The 15,833-nt window shown below is 36.5% G+C and overlaps 2 protein-coding genes across 2 annotated transcripts; one reads left to right on the forward strand and one right to left on the reverse strand.

The window, feature by feature from the left end:
- The first annotated feature begins 1,495 nt into the window (after positions 1 to 1,495).
- On the forward strand, positions 1,496 to 5,885 carry LOC140836465 (la-related protein 1C-like). The gene is made up of 6 exons (XM_073202005.1): positions 1,496 to 2,464; positions 2,701 to 3,259; positions 3,335 to 3,482; positions 3,591 to 3,681; positions 4,612 to 4,683; positions 5,225 to 5,885. The coding sequence occupies exons 1-6, from the start codon at positions 1,973 to 1,975 to the stop codon at positions 5,381 to 5,383; spliced, it is 1,521 nt and encodes a 506-aa protein (XP_073058106.1). The 5' UTR covers positions 1,496 to 1,972; the 3' UTR covers positions 5,384 to 5,885.
- A 4,403-nt stretch (positions 5,886 to 10,288) lies between these two features.
- On the reverse strand, positions 10,289 to 12,484 carry LOC140836466 (NEP1-interacting protein-like 1). The gene is made up of 5 exons (XM_073202006.1): positions 12,121 to 12,484; positions 11,418 to 11,596; positions 11,177 to 11,260; positions 10,867 to 11,034; positions 10,289 to 10,555 (listed from the first exon to the last, which is right to left on the reverse strand). The coding sequence occupies exons 1-5, from the start codon at positions 12,305 to 12,307 to the stop codon at positions 10,433 to 10,435; spliced, it is 741 nt and encodes a 246-aa protein (XP_073058107.1). The 5' UTR covers positions 12,308 to 12,484; the 3' UTR covers positions 10,289 to 10,432.
- Positions 12,485 to 15,833: the final 3,349 nt, after the last annotated feature.

Below are 15,833 nucleotides of genomic sequence, written 5' to 3' on the forward strand. Positions count from 1 at the left end.
TTGCAAATATCAATGCAATAAATGAAGTATGTGATTTAGGGAGACTCGAGTCAAACCTCACTCGAGTTGTGCAATCCCAACTCAACATTAATTTATACCTTTCTTTCTGATACTCTGACTCTGTCGAAGTCTCGAACCTCAAGCCTGTCAATACTCAGTCTGACAATAACGATATCAAGGGTACGATATCAATACATCACTCAATCAATACTGGATATAATCAGAATTTAATCAAATTTTGTTTCAACAACATAACGTTAATTTCAATATATCCAGCACAATCATATCAGTCAGATATCAATCCCAACATCTCATAATCAATAACACTCAATTCTGATATCAATTCTCAATCAACTCAACTCTAAAAATCATAACAATTTCATATGGTATCTGTTCCTCAGTCCGGTTTCAATTATACGATGTCTAACATGCCAAGAACATCATATATGAATCATATCAGATTCTGACAATACCATAATTTCAAAACATATCAAAACGTAGCAAAACTTACGTCCAGTTGTAGCCTACGTTGATAAGAACACAGTACCGCAGTCAGATTTAAAATCGGACGGACGGATTTCTCACAAAAGGCGTAAGGATTTTTCACTCTTTTCCAGAAACCCTTTCTCGATTTCTTTCGTTATTTTTTTCTTAAGAATTGCAAAGTATATATATATATACCACACGTTGCATGTAGAGAAACGTGTCCCATTTTCTTGAATCCCCGTCGGCGCTCGGGCGGTAAGAAAGTACCGCTCGGGCGCCGAATGTTCTGCCCGATTTCAAAACTTATCATGCATTGGCGCTCGGGCGGTAATATTCTACCGCTCGGGTGCCACATCTTCTGCCCGAGACACATTTCTGTTGAACATTGACGCTCAGGCGGTCAGAAACTACCACTCGGGCGCCAATAGTTCTGTCCACTCTTGTATAATTCATACACTTGGCCCCGTTCGGTCTCAGCATAATGCATCTATAATCATATCAGATCCAAAATCAATAATCTCAAATTATTCCGGATTACAATAATCAAAATCTTGGGCCTTACAACTAGTTTGTTTGGTCTTGAGCCTACGATAATAATAGGGTCGAATCAAGCCGCTCGCAAGCTACTCGGATTTTAGTACGGTAAAAATTCATCTGAGATCGTTAATTGTGCTTATCGAACCAAGCTCAAGCTCGGAAATGTTATCATGTTTTTACTTTTCAGATTAATACGTCATTCCAAACACCATGTTTCAATCGTTCTCACGATATAAACAATTGTTGTACTCAAACAAATACATTTTATCTCGTTCCACTTTCTAAATCAATACATCATTTATAACACAATATTTTAATTGTTCTCATAATAACAAGCAATTGTTGTACTCGAGGTAAATTTTTATTTCTAATTTTTTTTACATGATCATGTAGTTAAATAATAATTTACTTGTCCACGATAATCAGCAAAACATCCTTTGTAAGGGAGCGTCCAAACAATGACCAAACGAACCTTGGGAAACAAAGCGTGGTTACTGTGCTGATATGTATATATATATATATATACACACACGCACATTCATACTGTGATGTATGTAATTATGTGGAGATGATCATTGGTCAGTAGCATAAGAAAGCGAAGAGGGGGGGAGGATCTTTAACCCTCCGTCTTCATCGGCCGCTTCTCCAGCTCCGATCGGCTTTGGATCATCAGTCTTGGGAAGTTTTTTGATCGATTCGATGCATCGTTTGTTTGTTTCCTTTCATCTCTCTTTCTCTCGTTCTTATTGATAATTTGTTGGTTCTATTCGGAACTCTTGTTTTTGGATGTAGTGTTCCGACATCGATGCCGTTCTGTTGTTTGTTTGTTTGAAATCTGCAAAACCCTAATCAAATTTTGTAGGCGGAAGGGAAAACCCTAAATTTACGATCGCTAGCTACATAGCGGTGGCATTGAGTTGTTTGATTTCCGGGAAAATTCAATATCTGGATGGCTGCTGCTTCTAACTCCCCCGCTGCCCCATCTCAATCTCAATCTCAAAATTCTCCTCGGGATCGCCAGTTGCGTCGGGCCTCGGCGACTATGGGAGTTCCGTCTCTCCCTGACAATGCTTCATCTTCTCCTTCGCTGGCGGGTATGGTTGATCAGGTAAAGTTTGCGGCTTCTTCCTTTTCCGCGCCTTCGGATTCTTTAGCTTCCCAAAAAGATGGAATACCTGTGGCGGCTACTAGTTCCTTGACCGAGGATGGTTCGTCTTTTGCTGCTGGCGCGGACCCCCGGCCTGAGAACAGTGATAATGTAGGTGCTACCAAGAAGCCAGCTTGGAACAAGCCTTCTTCCGATGGTACCACAATAGATTTTGGTGCTGTGATGGGAGCAGATTCTTGGCCTGCTCTATCAGAATCTACTCGTGCTTCCCCTAAAATTTCTTCGACTGATTCTCCCAAAGCTATCTTCCATGGATCAGTCGCTCCACTGCAGGTTTTTTATTGCTTCTTGCTACACTTTCTTTTGAAGTTTCTTTAACCTTTGGCACATTCGTATGCAATTTTCTGATGTTTGTTGCTTGATGGCGTTAAGTTCTTGGGTATTATGTTTTTCTCGATTTAACATTGGGCATATAACGATCCTCTTACTTGTTACAGCTGTTAGAAAGTTTCCCCTGTAAAATTACATTTTTATGTCATATAGAATTCATTAGGCTCTTTTTTTTGCAGAAAGAAGTTGTTAACGCTAGTATCTCTACCACTAGTTCAGCATCGAACCATGTGGTCCCCAACCGACAGAGATCCATGAAACGAGTTGGTGGTGGCTCGAGTCACAGCAGCGTTACTTCTAATGGAAGCCCATCTCAGGCGCCACACATACAGAGTTTTGTAGTTGAAGCACCCCCTTCTAATCCTGGGAAATCTGGGGCCTCTGCTGGGGAATCGCCTAGGGACAACATGAATAGGGATACTGGACCAAAAGGGGGATCTTCCAGCGGAAATGAGCTGTACCAGCAGCGTGGTTCTTTTAAGAGGAGCAACAGTGGGCTACAATCCCGAGGAGATGGTTCTTACCATCACAGCCATGGGGGTAGGCGAGACCAAGAACGCGGGAAGCAGGATTGGAGTAATGCTCATCGAACTTATGGCCCCAGAGATAACCTTTCACCACGGCAGAGAGTTAGCTCTAGGCCCTTCATACGCAGTCCAGTTTCAAATGCACCTTTTATATCTGTGCCACCTCCCCCCATAGCTGTGCATCCCTTTGTTTCTCCCATCGTTTACCCTGGTGAGGCTAGCTGCTTTAGAATACCATCTAGCATAGGAAATTTTCATGTCAGCTAATGTTTGATAAAACATGCAGAAATGTCATCTCCTGTATTTTATATGACTGGGCCTCATCCAGAATCACTAAGACCGATATCTATGGTTCCAATTCCACAAATGTTTTATACCATGACAGATCCTCTCTTGCCTTCCAAGATAGTGAGCCAGATAGATTATTATTTTAGGTATTTTGTTAGTATTGTAGTTGATCAGTTATCCTTTCTCAATATTGATGTCTATTGCTACATGACTAACTTCTTATCTCCGTTTTCGTAATTATTTTTACTCTGCAGTAGTGAGAACTTGGTGAGGGATACTTATTTGCGCCAGAACATGGATGGAGATGGATGGGTTCCTATTAGCCTAATAGCAACATTCAAGAAAGTAAGTTGACCGAACTTCTAAAAAAAGTTGACCAAACTTGATCCGTACCTTTTTGCTTATGCTGTCCACAATTTGTTATGTTTTTTTTGGGAGTCCACGAACTGTTTTTTGGCCTACATTACTTAAACTTGAATTGCAGTTTTTGGAGTTGTTTGGGATATGCACTTGATGATAAACGGAAACAGGAGAGTTTTAATGGTCGCTAAAAGAAATGAAAAAAGATTCATGAAGAGAATGGTGTTAAGAGAAAAAACCTTGTGAGTTATGGGATCGAGAATTTGAAATGCTCCAAAACTTGATTACTAATGCAGAAATTATAGGGAAAGATGGGATTGGAGAAACCTATTAGGCAAAAAGAAGATAGTTCTCTGGAAGTGTGAAAGATATGGCGAACTTTTAATAATCTTATTCTAGTATGTTCTGTCAAAGTTCTGGGCAAGCTAATGACATATCTGTTGGGTGGGCTATGATATCTGGATGTGTATGCATTTTTCCACTTTTGGCAGTATGGCATTTAAAGCCTTTATTTCGCTTGAACCAAAGTATCTGATCTGTGATGTAGTTTTTAATAAAGATGTCGGATGCAATTATAAATTTGGAGAATCTAGCATGTTGCACATATAACAGTACTTCCCCTCTGAAATGCTCTAGACTAGCTAGGCTGCAGATCCTGAGATGTGGTACACAAGCACTGTTGTGACTAATGTTTATCCTTTTGAAAGAAGAGTGCATGGCTGCGTTTTTTGTTTCTTTTTTATTCCGATATGGATCATTTTAACTAGTGGAAATTTTGGGTGATTATAATTGAATGAGAAAGATTTGGGGTCGACCATGTCAGCTTGTTTAATTGAATGATTGCTGATGTTTCTTGCTTGGCAAGTTTGTTCTAGCTGTTGCCATGAATACCAGTTTATACGATTCTCTTTACAGATTGCAATGCTGACGGACAGTATTCAACTCATACTTGATGCTGTACAAACTTCAAATGTCGTGGAAGTGCAGGTGAGCTATTTTCATTGAATCTTTTCAATTACTACTGTTTAATTCTGTGAATCTAGTTCCAGTCGATTTACACATAATTATACTTGTAAGACAAGCAGAAGGTGTGAGGAAATCTATCCCTATCTAATTCTTCAACTTTGCCACTTTTGGCTCACTCAAACTTATACTAGGTTTTGGCCCGTTGTAAGCCATATTATGATGTCAGTGGCCATCATGATTGAATCTGATGAAAGACTTATGAGGTCACAAATGAATGGCATGGGATAGCCTGCTGTGAACCACAAGAATCACAATTGAAACAGGTTTACGACCCCAAAATCATTTTTAATATCAGCGCAAACAATAAAATAGAGTAGATAGTCCAAATACAGTAAAATAAAGTCACTCAAATGGACTCAATTAACTTGATCTTGAAGTTGGCTAAGGTTGAGCAGCACAAAAATTGCTTCCAGTTGAGTTCACATCAGAATTAGACACCACACATGGGATATTGTCTCAGCCATTTAAATGATTGTTTTTTTTTTAAAACATGTCTTTGCAGGGTGATAAAGTGAGATGTAAAAATGATTGGAATAAATGGATAATTCCTCCCGCTCTTTATTCTCCGGGTACAAGTCCTCAGGCACTCCATATACCTAGCCAGGATATGATTTCAGCACAAATCAATAATGTTACACTGGATGAAAAAGCAGCCAGATAGAAGCATTTTTTAACTGTCAACATCTGGGAATTGAAGCTATGGCAGTGATCTGGTGCTGACGAGCATCATAATTCATGTCAAACACGTCTAATGACAAATTTTCAACACTTCATTTTCCTTTTTATCCTCTGTTGCCATGGATCCATGGATGTTTTTTTTAAAGAATTTGAGAAAGGCTTACAATCAGCTTATGTTGGAAACTCTTTTTCCAACTAGAGATGGTTGTTTTTGATGATATTGATGTGTGATAAGAGCGATGCCTCGAGGCACCTAAACGACAGGGTAAACATCTTGGTGAATTACAAAATACAACTTAATAATGGAGCATTTATCAATAAAAATGGTTTGAAAAATAATACTGGGAAGACAATGGAAACTCTTGCACGAGTTTCTTCCGTCATTTCTCGTTTTCTGTTGGAATTGGAGAGTCTTTCGATGTGAATGATGGAACTTTGATTTTCTTCACTTTCGGATGTTTAAATGTACTATTTGGTTTTGATTTCCTCGACTTTTGAGATGACTAGCAGCTGCTTGATTTGATATTCGATGTCGTGGTCTTTTTTATGTGTATGTGTTATGTCTAAGGCTGGTATGATGGTCTTGCGTTTATGACCAAGTCTGATACAATGAAACGCCGTCTGTGAATGGTTAACTTGAATGTTATGTTTCGGAGGAGATTCTTCCCCCTTCGAACTTTTTCGGGTATTCTTCATCTTGTCCAAATGATAAGATGTTCATACATCGTTCAGTCAATTACGATCAATAGCATATCTGCGTATATACTGAAAAATGATATCATACATTTGTAGTTTACATCTCATAAAGATCAGATGTGTAATCGATCTATTTATTTATATTGAAAAGGAGATGGAAAACGATTGGAAGTGCGATCGATGACCGTGGCCCGACATTCTCATTGCCTCCTGTGTCTGCTTACCCTTGAATTGAGATCCTCTAGTTCTGAAGTTCTTGTTGAGTTCTATTTCATAAAATGTACTCCACTTGAATTGCCAGTTTGCCACTATCATGAAAGCTAAACAATGCTACAATGCAACCAAAATATAATGTTGCCGATTCAAAAAAATGCTAGTTGAGACCCATTGCTCACATTTACTCCATACATGGAGTTTAGTTAATACAAAGTATTGAGTTATTTTCTCCCGACTTCTTTCTTTGTAGAAGTAAAGATGAAACAAAAACGGATAATTCGAAACGTGTGACTCAAACACACATTATTATGCAACATTTTTTTGTCGAGAAACAAATATAACGAATGGTCTTAATCCAGCGACATATTATTGATAGCTACATTAATTTAGTACATCGAAGAAACGGCCATAAATTTGATTTGCAACTTGAAGTGGATTTGCTGAATATCATTTCTTATTTCAAAAGTTTAGTTAATATTATTTTATAAAAAAAGCAAATATTGAGATATTTATTTGAATGATTAGTCAAGTCTACGTAGAAATAGGAACTGATAGGTGTTCATAACCATCTTGTATAATTTTTTATGTCCTATTTGTTTGGGGCGCTCTGGTTGGTGAGTCGCCCATCTGCACGAGGGTAGTACCAGGCCAATGTCGACGTGAATTATACTGTATTGCTTTTGTTTAAATGACCAAAATCGTCAATAAAGGGTAGTACAAGTCCAATGTCGACGTGAACATATCAGTGATTTTTGGCGTTACAAATTTGAAGAAAAAGCAGCCAACTAAGAATGTATTTCAATTATCAGGCTCACAAGTGGACGGAAAATGGTAGTGTGGGGAATCCTATGTGCTTTTAGCAAGTCGCGATCTCGTGTTGCATGGGAGGAGATTGTCTGGTTCAGATGGCGCTCTCATTCTCTCTGATGGCAACTCTACCAGCTCTTTAGGATTGTAACTTGTAAGCATCTGTTTACAAGTAATGTGTAGCGTTAATCTTTTCGAGGGTTCTCGTCGGGTTCTTGTTTACTTCTTACAAGATTATTTTAGAGTGAATTGGTTGATTATAATGTTTTTGATTTGTCTGTGGAGATTGCTGCAGTTTGCTTTATACAATAGTGACCTTGGGACGACGCCGGCTGTGAATTTTCTTGTGGCCCTTGATGCAGGGAGTGATTTATTCTGGGTTCCCTGCAACTGTACGAAATGTCTACAGATGATTCGCCTTATAGTTCTGTATGTTCCCTTCCATGATTCAGTTGATTATTATTTCCGAATGTCACCTTTATGCCTTCTGCTTTTGTGTGTGCATATAAGATGGTTGCTTCAGAAAAAATTTGTCAGTGGAGGTGTATTAAATATACATGATGTTATTTGTATAGCTTTTAGGTATTCTTGAAGATGTCGATTCTTGTGAGAGAATCCGCTGCTCTACGTAGATTTTTTACCAATTTTAGCATATCAAAGGATTCTGAACATGTCAAATTCTCTACTGAAAACTATATTGTTGTATATCTTGGTTCTTCCCCATAAGAAGTTAATGGATATAGTGGTAAATCTTAACTTATTTGACTCGCCATTGCAGGATTTTGGGCTAAGCTTGTACGATCCAGGTGGGTCGACTACAAGCCAAATTGTAACTTGTAGCAATGACCTATATATGTATTCGATACATTCATAATAATCATCTATGTAAATGCTGAATCGGACCATTCGATTTTTGAAAGAGGTTCACAGAGATGGCAGTTATACTCTTCTTGATATTAAATATCACATCAAGACTAATATAACTTTCATTTACTAACCTTTTTTGTTTGTGAATTTGTTGAACTGCCTATCAATGTCTTCTAACAATCTTTCTGCAGAAAACTTCATGACTGGCTACTACATTGTTTTTGAGAAAAACTTGTCCTTGGTTGGAAGCAATTCTATTTAGAGTTCAGCGCTAGTTACAGACATCGTCGCCAAAAAGCGACGGTTATTTTAGACCGTCGCTATTATGTTTTTTTTTTTAAAAATGTTATAATTATTTAAATCTGAAATAAAAATATATTGTGCTGTATAATCGAAAAAAAATTAACAAATTTGAGAAATATAATCATATTATTAATCTGTAAATAATAATACAAGTGTTTCATACAAAATGAATCAGCCATGTAGCGCTACATCTCCTCCTGTGTTGTTGATTTAAAATGAATCAAATTGAATTTTCTTAATGTAACGTTGATGAGAATAACGAAATTTAATAAACTTACGTGGAGCAGGCGGGATCGCGTGTCAACGAAAGATCCATCTGCATGTCGATGTGTGTGAACGTATAGCTCTCATGACGTTGGATATCTGCCATGTCGTGCTCGCTAAAATAAATTCAATAATTGTAAAACATTAACATTTATAATTAATGAAATATATATTTTTTCCAAAGTACAATTCAATAAATGTCACGAACATCGTCGCTCGAATATTGAACTTCTTCTATTTCACTTTCAGTTCAAATAAATTTCGTTGTCGTACATAACATTAACATCGACTAGATTTTGAGACGATAAAAGAAATTGAGTTGAGATGTCATGAGGTCCACTTTCGTTGTTTTGAAATGCATCGTTCGCATCAATTTGATTATGCTCAGTATTTTGCTCAACATCAGTGACATAAGCTCGCCTACGTAGAGTACTCACATGCATCCAATATGATTCTGCTCTCTTCGTTGTTGGATAAGTCAAATACATAACTTGCGAGGCTTGCGTAGGAAACACAAATGGTTCGTAGTATCCAAGACTCTTTTTTCGATTGAAATCAACAATTTTGTACTTTTTATTAGGAAACACAAATGGTTTGTAATTTCGTCTAAATATGGTTTGTTCTGACATTTTTTTCGATTGTAAGGACAACGGATATATCTATTTAATAAACACTCAGGATGACTAAGTGCAAATGTTACAAACGTCTCTAAACGCGACAATTTATAGACAGTTTGCTAAAACCCTAAACCCCAAAACCGTTGCCATCAGCGACGGTTTGCTAAAACCGTCGCTTATATTAATCGGCGACGGTTTATTCATAACAGTCGCTATTATAGCGACGGTTTGATGCAAACCGTCGCTATAATAGCGACGGGTTTTAATAAACCGTCGCTAAATTTAATATGCGACGGTTTTAATGCAGACCGTCGCTATATAGCGACGGTTTATTAAAAACCGTCGCTGATATTTCCGTTTTTTTCGCCCATCAACCACTTAAACGAGCCGAGCTCGAGCTCACGAGCCAGCTAAACGAGCCGAGCTGGAACTCGAGCTCACGAGCCAACTAAACGAGCCGAGCTCAATTTTGAGCTCAAGAACCTATTATCGAACATGTTCACGAGCTAACGAGCCGAACATCATTAATCTCAAGCTCGGCTCAACAAAATTGTCGAGCCCAAAATAAGGCTCGGGCTCGGCTCGATAAGCTTAACGAACGAGCCCGAACGAGCTTTTTAACGAGCCGAGATCCGAAAAACTCGCGAACAGCTCGGCTCATTTACATCCCTATGTATAAATGCAGAAAATGGAGGGTAGAGAATCAAGTGGATGCAGCAGATAGAGTGGTCAGGATCCCCGCCGGGAAGAACAGATAATCCTTTGGTTCACGATGCCCAGTTCCTTCAAATTCAGCACCACAACTTTAATTTCCATTAATTCATGGTGTATTATCAAATTATCCACCCCACCCCACCTCACCCCTCCAGAGAGAGAGAGAAACTTCTAAAATCATATTCTCTTTCATACATTTAAAGGCAGTAGATTAAAAGTTGTTTCAAGGAATTGACCAAACCGAACTCAACAAAATTGAAACTTCAGTCATCAAGTTTCGTTTTCCTCGTCAAATCCTTGATTCTAACAATCAAGAACACAAGATCCTTGTAAATATAGAATATTCAGACGAAAGATGAATCACAAGCACGGCGACAATTACATGCACATGTCAGCAGGATATGGGGAAACAGTCTCAACTCAAAAACTTTATTTACAAAATGGTGATCATTATATCCAGTACATGGTGCTCGAAACAACATACATAAAGCTGTACAGAGGAATTCTAAAATAAAAACACGAGCGTTTGCAATTCACAGAGAGCAGCATCACAGATCTCTTCTGCACAATGGGCAAGAACCATGTCTTACCAGCCAAGTATCGATGCAAGGTATATGAAACAAGTGGTGACAATGGGGCAGACTTCGCACGGTCTCCCCTATTTGAAAATCCTATATAAATTCAAAAGAATAGCTCCAGTTCAGTTCAATTGATCAAAATTGGCAACAATGGGATATGGGATTTCATTAAAGAGATATTTATCTAAACATATTTTGTATTACATCTTCTGCTACTTAGACTTTCCTCTTTTCATATCATCATTTGAAACAAAATTTAAGATATTTTAAACTGCTTGTTTTTTCTTGAAAGGAATATGGGGTAAGAATCAATGAAATTGATTCAGATTTTCCTTGATGAAATCCTTTATCCAAACATAAGAGCAAAAGAATGAAGAGTACTGGGGACAGAACTGAGGAAACACCTGAAGGCAGACCGAACAAGAGACTCCCTCCCCAGAAGTATCAGCAATGTCGTCTACGGTCATTCTTATCTTTGGGATATTTTTGACAGTCTCTTCCAACAAACCATTTGTCCCACCCATGTCAAAAATGTTTGGGGATTCTTCAAATGTTGCTTCAATGGCTAGCATCTGATCAACAAAAGAAACTTATTAGAGTCAAAGAACTCAATTTAACTAGTAAACTGACCATGGCTAATCAAAGTGTCACAGTGAGTTTTTTCGCAAAACAAAAGTTGTGATCAATCTACGTGGCTAATGTGCAGCATAATACCTGACTTTGCACGGCGCTAAGCATAGCAGGACCAATTTGCTCCCGCACAAGTCTACCACTCAGAAGGCTTGCTATCACTTCAATCTGTACAATGCAAATTACCGGTTATAATTTCATTAAATAATAGCATACATTCAAGTAATTTTGAGGAAAGCCCATTGAAATTGAATGCCGTTTGATTTTAGCTTTCAAATGTGTGAGTTGCTTGTAAAGATTTATCAATCCGTTCAAGAAATGATACCGGATATAAGACACATTGAATCCCGGATTCTTCAGACTGCCATAGAAGTAGGGACGATTCAAAGACCTGGAGTGAAAACACAGCCCCTGATATGGCACCAACCGAAGCCCCTCTCACAAATCCACTCTCAGTCTCTTGACCAATCAGTGCTCCAGTCATGGCTCCTAATAACGTACCCACTGTAGATCAAGAAGTAGCTCCTTAAGTACCAAAATCTTAAGCAGACACAAAAAACAGATAACTCTCCTCAGCTGTTGCACAATTCGCGAAAATTCTTAAAACCACAAAAACACAAATCTACATTTAAATCTTGGGAATTTTGCATTCCGAATTGAATTCGGTCTCCTTAGTAATTCCATGACAAGGAAAAATTGATCATTTCTTTCATCGATCTTCATGAACTCTATACTTCACATTATTTTTCCTGCTTCCCCTAATGGGTTGAAAGGACCCACTTGGTAGAACTTTCTAAACCTTAAACATAACACAAAAATCCACACACATCTACACACAAATGTTAGAAAAAACAATCAAGATTCTGGGAAAACCCGGACCAGAAACACCGAACCCACCTCAGAAAACATACAAAAACAACAGGATTTCGTTGAATAGAATCGAAAATTTTCGGTCTTGACATGCTACTAGTCCAATAACTAATTATCAATATAATTCAATGAAGCATAGAGAGTAGTGAACCACTGACCTAGGGCAAAGAAAAACGTTAAAATTGCAGAGAAAACATTCCCAACAACGGCAGAAATAGCAAATCGAACGAACTCTTTGATCTTATTCACCAGTGAACCCAGAAAACAAGATTCCGCAGCTGATGACGATGAAGACGGCGGCAGAGAATGACGTGGGTACGCATAAATCTCCATCGACTCATTCATAACAGTAACAATAACAATAAACAACAAAGATATAAGTGCTGATCAAATAAAGACAGAATTTACACGTTTTCAAAGAACTTTGCTGTGTTCTCTAGATTTTATAAACTGGACTTGCCCTCTTCCCATTGAGATTTGATCAGATCAAAAATTTATTTCAAACACGACTTGCATTAAGTGAATTTTTAAATCTTAAATTTATAATATTTTTTATTTATTATTATTACTATTCAAATATGATTTCCTTCGTGAGCTTCAAAACAATGACGCGAGGTCTTGAGATGGACTACAATTATAAAATTTACGTGAAAATGTCTCACCTGTTATATTTTGTGAGGCAAATGCTAAGAATATTATTTTTTTTTAGAATATCGATTTGTGAGTTCGTCTAAAAAAAAAAACATGCTCCTACGTTATTGTTTTGGGTAACACACATCAACAAATACTTTGATTAATTATTTTATTTAAATTCATAACATCAGTTGATATTCGAGTATGAAATCATAATCACTGTTTTCCAAACCGGATCGGACCGGCCGGTCGGACCGGTTCAACCGCGAACCGGCCTCCAGACCGGTCCGGAGATAAGGAAAAAACCGGAAAACCGGTTTAACCGGAAAAACCGGATAAAACTCGGTTAAACCGGAAAAAACCGAATTTAACCGGAAAAACCGGAAAAGTGGTGTTTATTTGGATATTTGTTGTAATTTTCATCTTAAAAATTAAGTAAAAACTATAAAAACATAAATAATCAATATTTCACTATTTTATTTATTATATAAAATAAATAAAATATTAATTTTATTGATCCGGTTCGACCGTTCGGTGGAACCGGTTGAACCATTTTTTAAGGCTTGATCGGTTCGATTAACGGTCCGGTTATAAAAACACTGATCATAATAGATGAGCTTTAAAATGGCAATTTTCCTTTTTTCGAATTATTGTAATTTATTATGTCCGATTTTAAAGATTCTATGGCTATTAGTTTATTAATTATATAATATATTAATTTTATCTCAATTCATTTATATTCGAACAATCCCACATTTTTAATTATTTTGGGAATAAAAAAATGAAATATATATTTTTATTGATTCCTCTGACACATCAATAGACAAATGTTGGGAGATTCTAATTTAATCTATGTATAAAAACATTAAGAACATTTTATTACTAAAAATGTCAAAAATAAATAAATCTTATTAATCGAACACAAATAATTATCGTATGACCTTTGAAATTCAAATAAGAAGGTGGAAAGTGTGTGTTGAAAAATCAGTGAAAAAAGGTTGTGGTAGCTAGGTTTGGCAAATGGCACCAAATTGAAAATTCTACAACCAACCAAAATTTCAACTTTCGTTTTTCCTCCTCAGAAGAAGATGAGACTTGTTCCACGCAAATCAAATATAATATTTTAGTTAAATCATTTAGTTTATAATCAGAACGCTCTTATACATGATATTGTTTTTACAGCAAAAACACGTCGAACGATGAATATTTATCAATATACGTAAAATCGATTTTTTTTTTCAGTTGGGTTCAATTAAATGTACCAACGTTAGATGGTGATTGGAGAATTATTCCGATGATATCATGTCATTAGTTCTCTCAAAGGAAAATTCAAAAGAAGAAGAAAATTCTAAATCCAAAAATGAAAGCGTGTGAATTAAGGTTCTTATCACAAATGGTCACATGTCCTAACGCTGATTTTTCCGTCCACAGATTGGAGTTTTCTCATTAAAAAAAGGTTACGCGTAATTAACAAGGTTACCTCCAATATTTATGTGTGTGTCTATATATATATATATATATATATATATATATATATATAAAACAAAAAAATATAGACATAAACTTGTGTGACGATCTCACGGGTCGTATTTGTGAAACGGATATCTTATTTGGGTCATACATAAAAAAATATTAATTTTTATGCTAAGAGTATTACTTTTTATTATGAATATGGGTAGGATTGACCCGTCTTACAAATTAGGATCCGTACATGAGACCCACTCAAAAATATATTGTTGAAATAATTTAGCATTTAAGGTGGGCCAGGCTGCAAGTTATCGGGCCAACATGAATGGTCATAGTCAGTTTTAGCTATGCCCACTTGGTCCACTAAAGGGAAAGCGGCAGGCCCAATCAGGTTTCAATCATGTCCTAAAGTAAGGATGGCAACATGTCCGGGTTGGAGCGGGTCTGGTAAAACTCAAGACCCGCCCCACCTTTCTTTGTACCTTCACCGTCTCGTGAAGCTGACGAATTAAATTTGGGTTGGACTCGTAAAAAATATAATTTTATGTTTATTAAAAAAAAATTTAAAAATTAACGAATCATTATATATGTATGTCTAAATAATATTCGGAACAAAAAACAGTCTTACCATAAATTAAAATATATCGACTTATATTCAATTAATAACAAAAAAATTCTAAAGATATATTTTCTTATAAAAAATGTAATAAAATAAAATAATTTCAATCCAAAAAATTAAAAACTAAAGTTATAGATAACGTATTTTGACGGGACGGGTTTGACCACTCTCGATATCTTATATCTAATTATAATAAGTAAAATAATAAATTATTATTTTATTTATTTTTGTTACATGTCAAGATCTGGATCATGATGCACGGGTAGCGTCGACCAACCCGCCCCATTAGCCTTATCACACGTGACTCAGCAGCCTTTTACACAGTGGGCCATGCTATTATTTAAAATATGTTTAATTACGTATACACACACACACACACACACATATATATATATTAAATCCGTAATTGCGAATTATATCGACAAATAAATATATGAATTTACAATATACAACGATTATAACCGGTCTATATACAAAATGAGTTCAGCCTAAAACATAAAATCTACTCAAGCAATGAAAATGCACTAGTACTTCACTACGTTCCTAAGGAAAATTGGAGAGGTAACATGAATTTTGATATTCATATCATCGTGGTTGGACTCTTATCTTATAAAAAATTGAAATATTACGAGCCTTCCAAATCTCATACACTATGGTCTAACAATCGTGTTTTGTCTGCTATTACGCTCTCTTGAACGATTTTCAAGAAATAACTACGTGAACAATATACCCTAGCTAGCTACATTTTGGAAGCCATGATTAAATAAAATTTCACGTCTCCAAGTTTAACTCGCTCGTATCGAATGATAACAATATATGAACACTTCCACAATTCTATAAACAAAAAGACAAAAATTTGTATAAGAGAGTCTCACGAGTCTTATTTTGTGAGACATATATCTTATTTAGGTCATCCATGAAAAAATATTACTTTTTATGATAAGTATTACTTTTTATGCTAAGAATATTACTTTTTATTGTGAGTGTTGGTAGAGTTGACGCGTCTCATAGATAAAAATTCGTTAGACCGTCTCACAAGAGACCTGCTCAACAAAAAAAAAAGAAAAGGAAATAACATTTAAGATAATGGATACCTTATATATTCGATAGGTTGAGTTCAAGCGGTACTCAACTCCTAATTGTTAATGCTTA

The sequence above is a fragment of the Primulina eburnea genome, chromosome 7 (genome assembly GCF_022965805.1).
Source record: "Primulina eburnea isolate SZY01 chromosome 7, ASM2296580v1, whole genome shotgun sequence".
Lineage (NCBI taxonomy): Eukaryota > Viridiplantae > Streptophyta > Magnoliopsida > Lamiales > Gesneriaceae > Primulina > Primulina eburnea.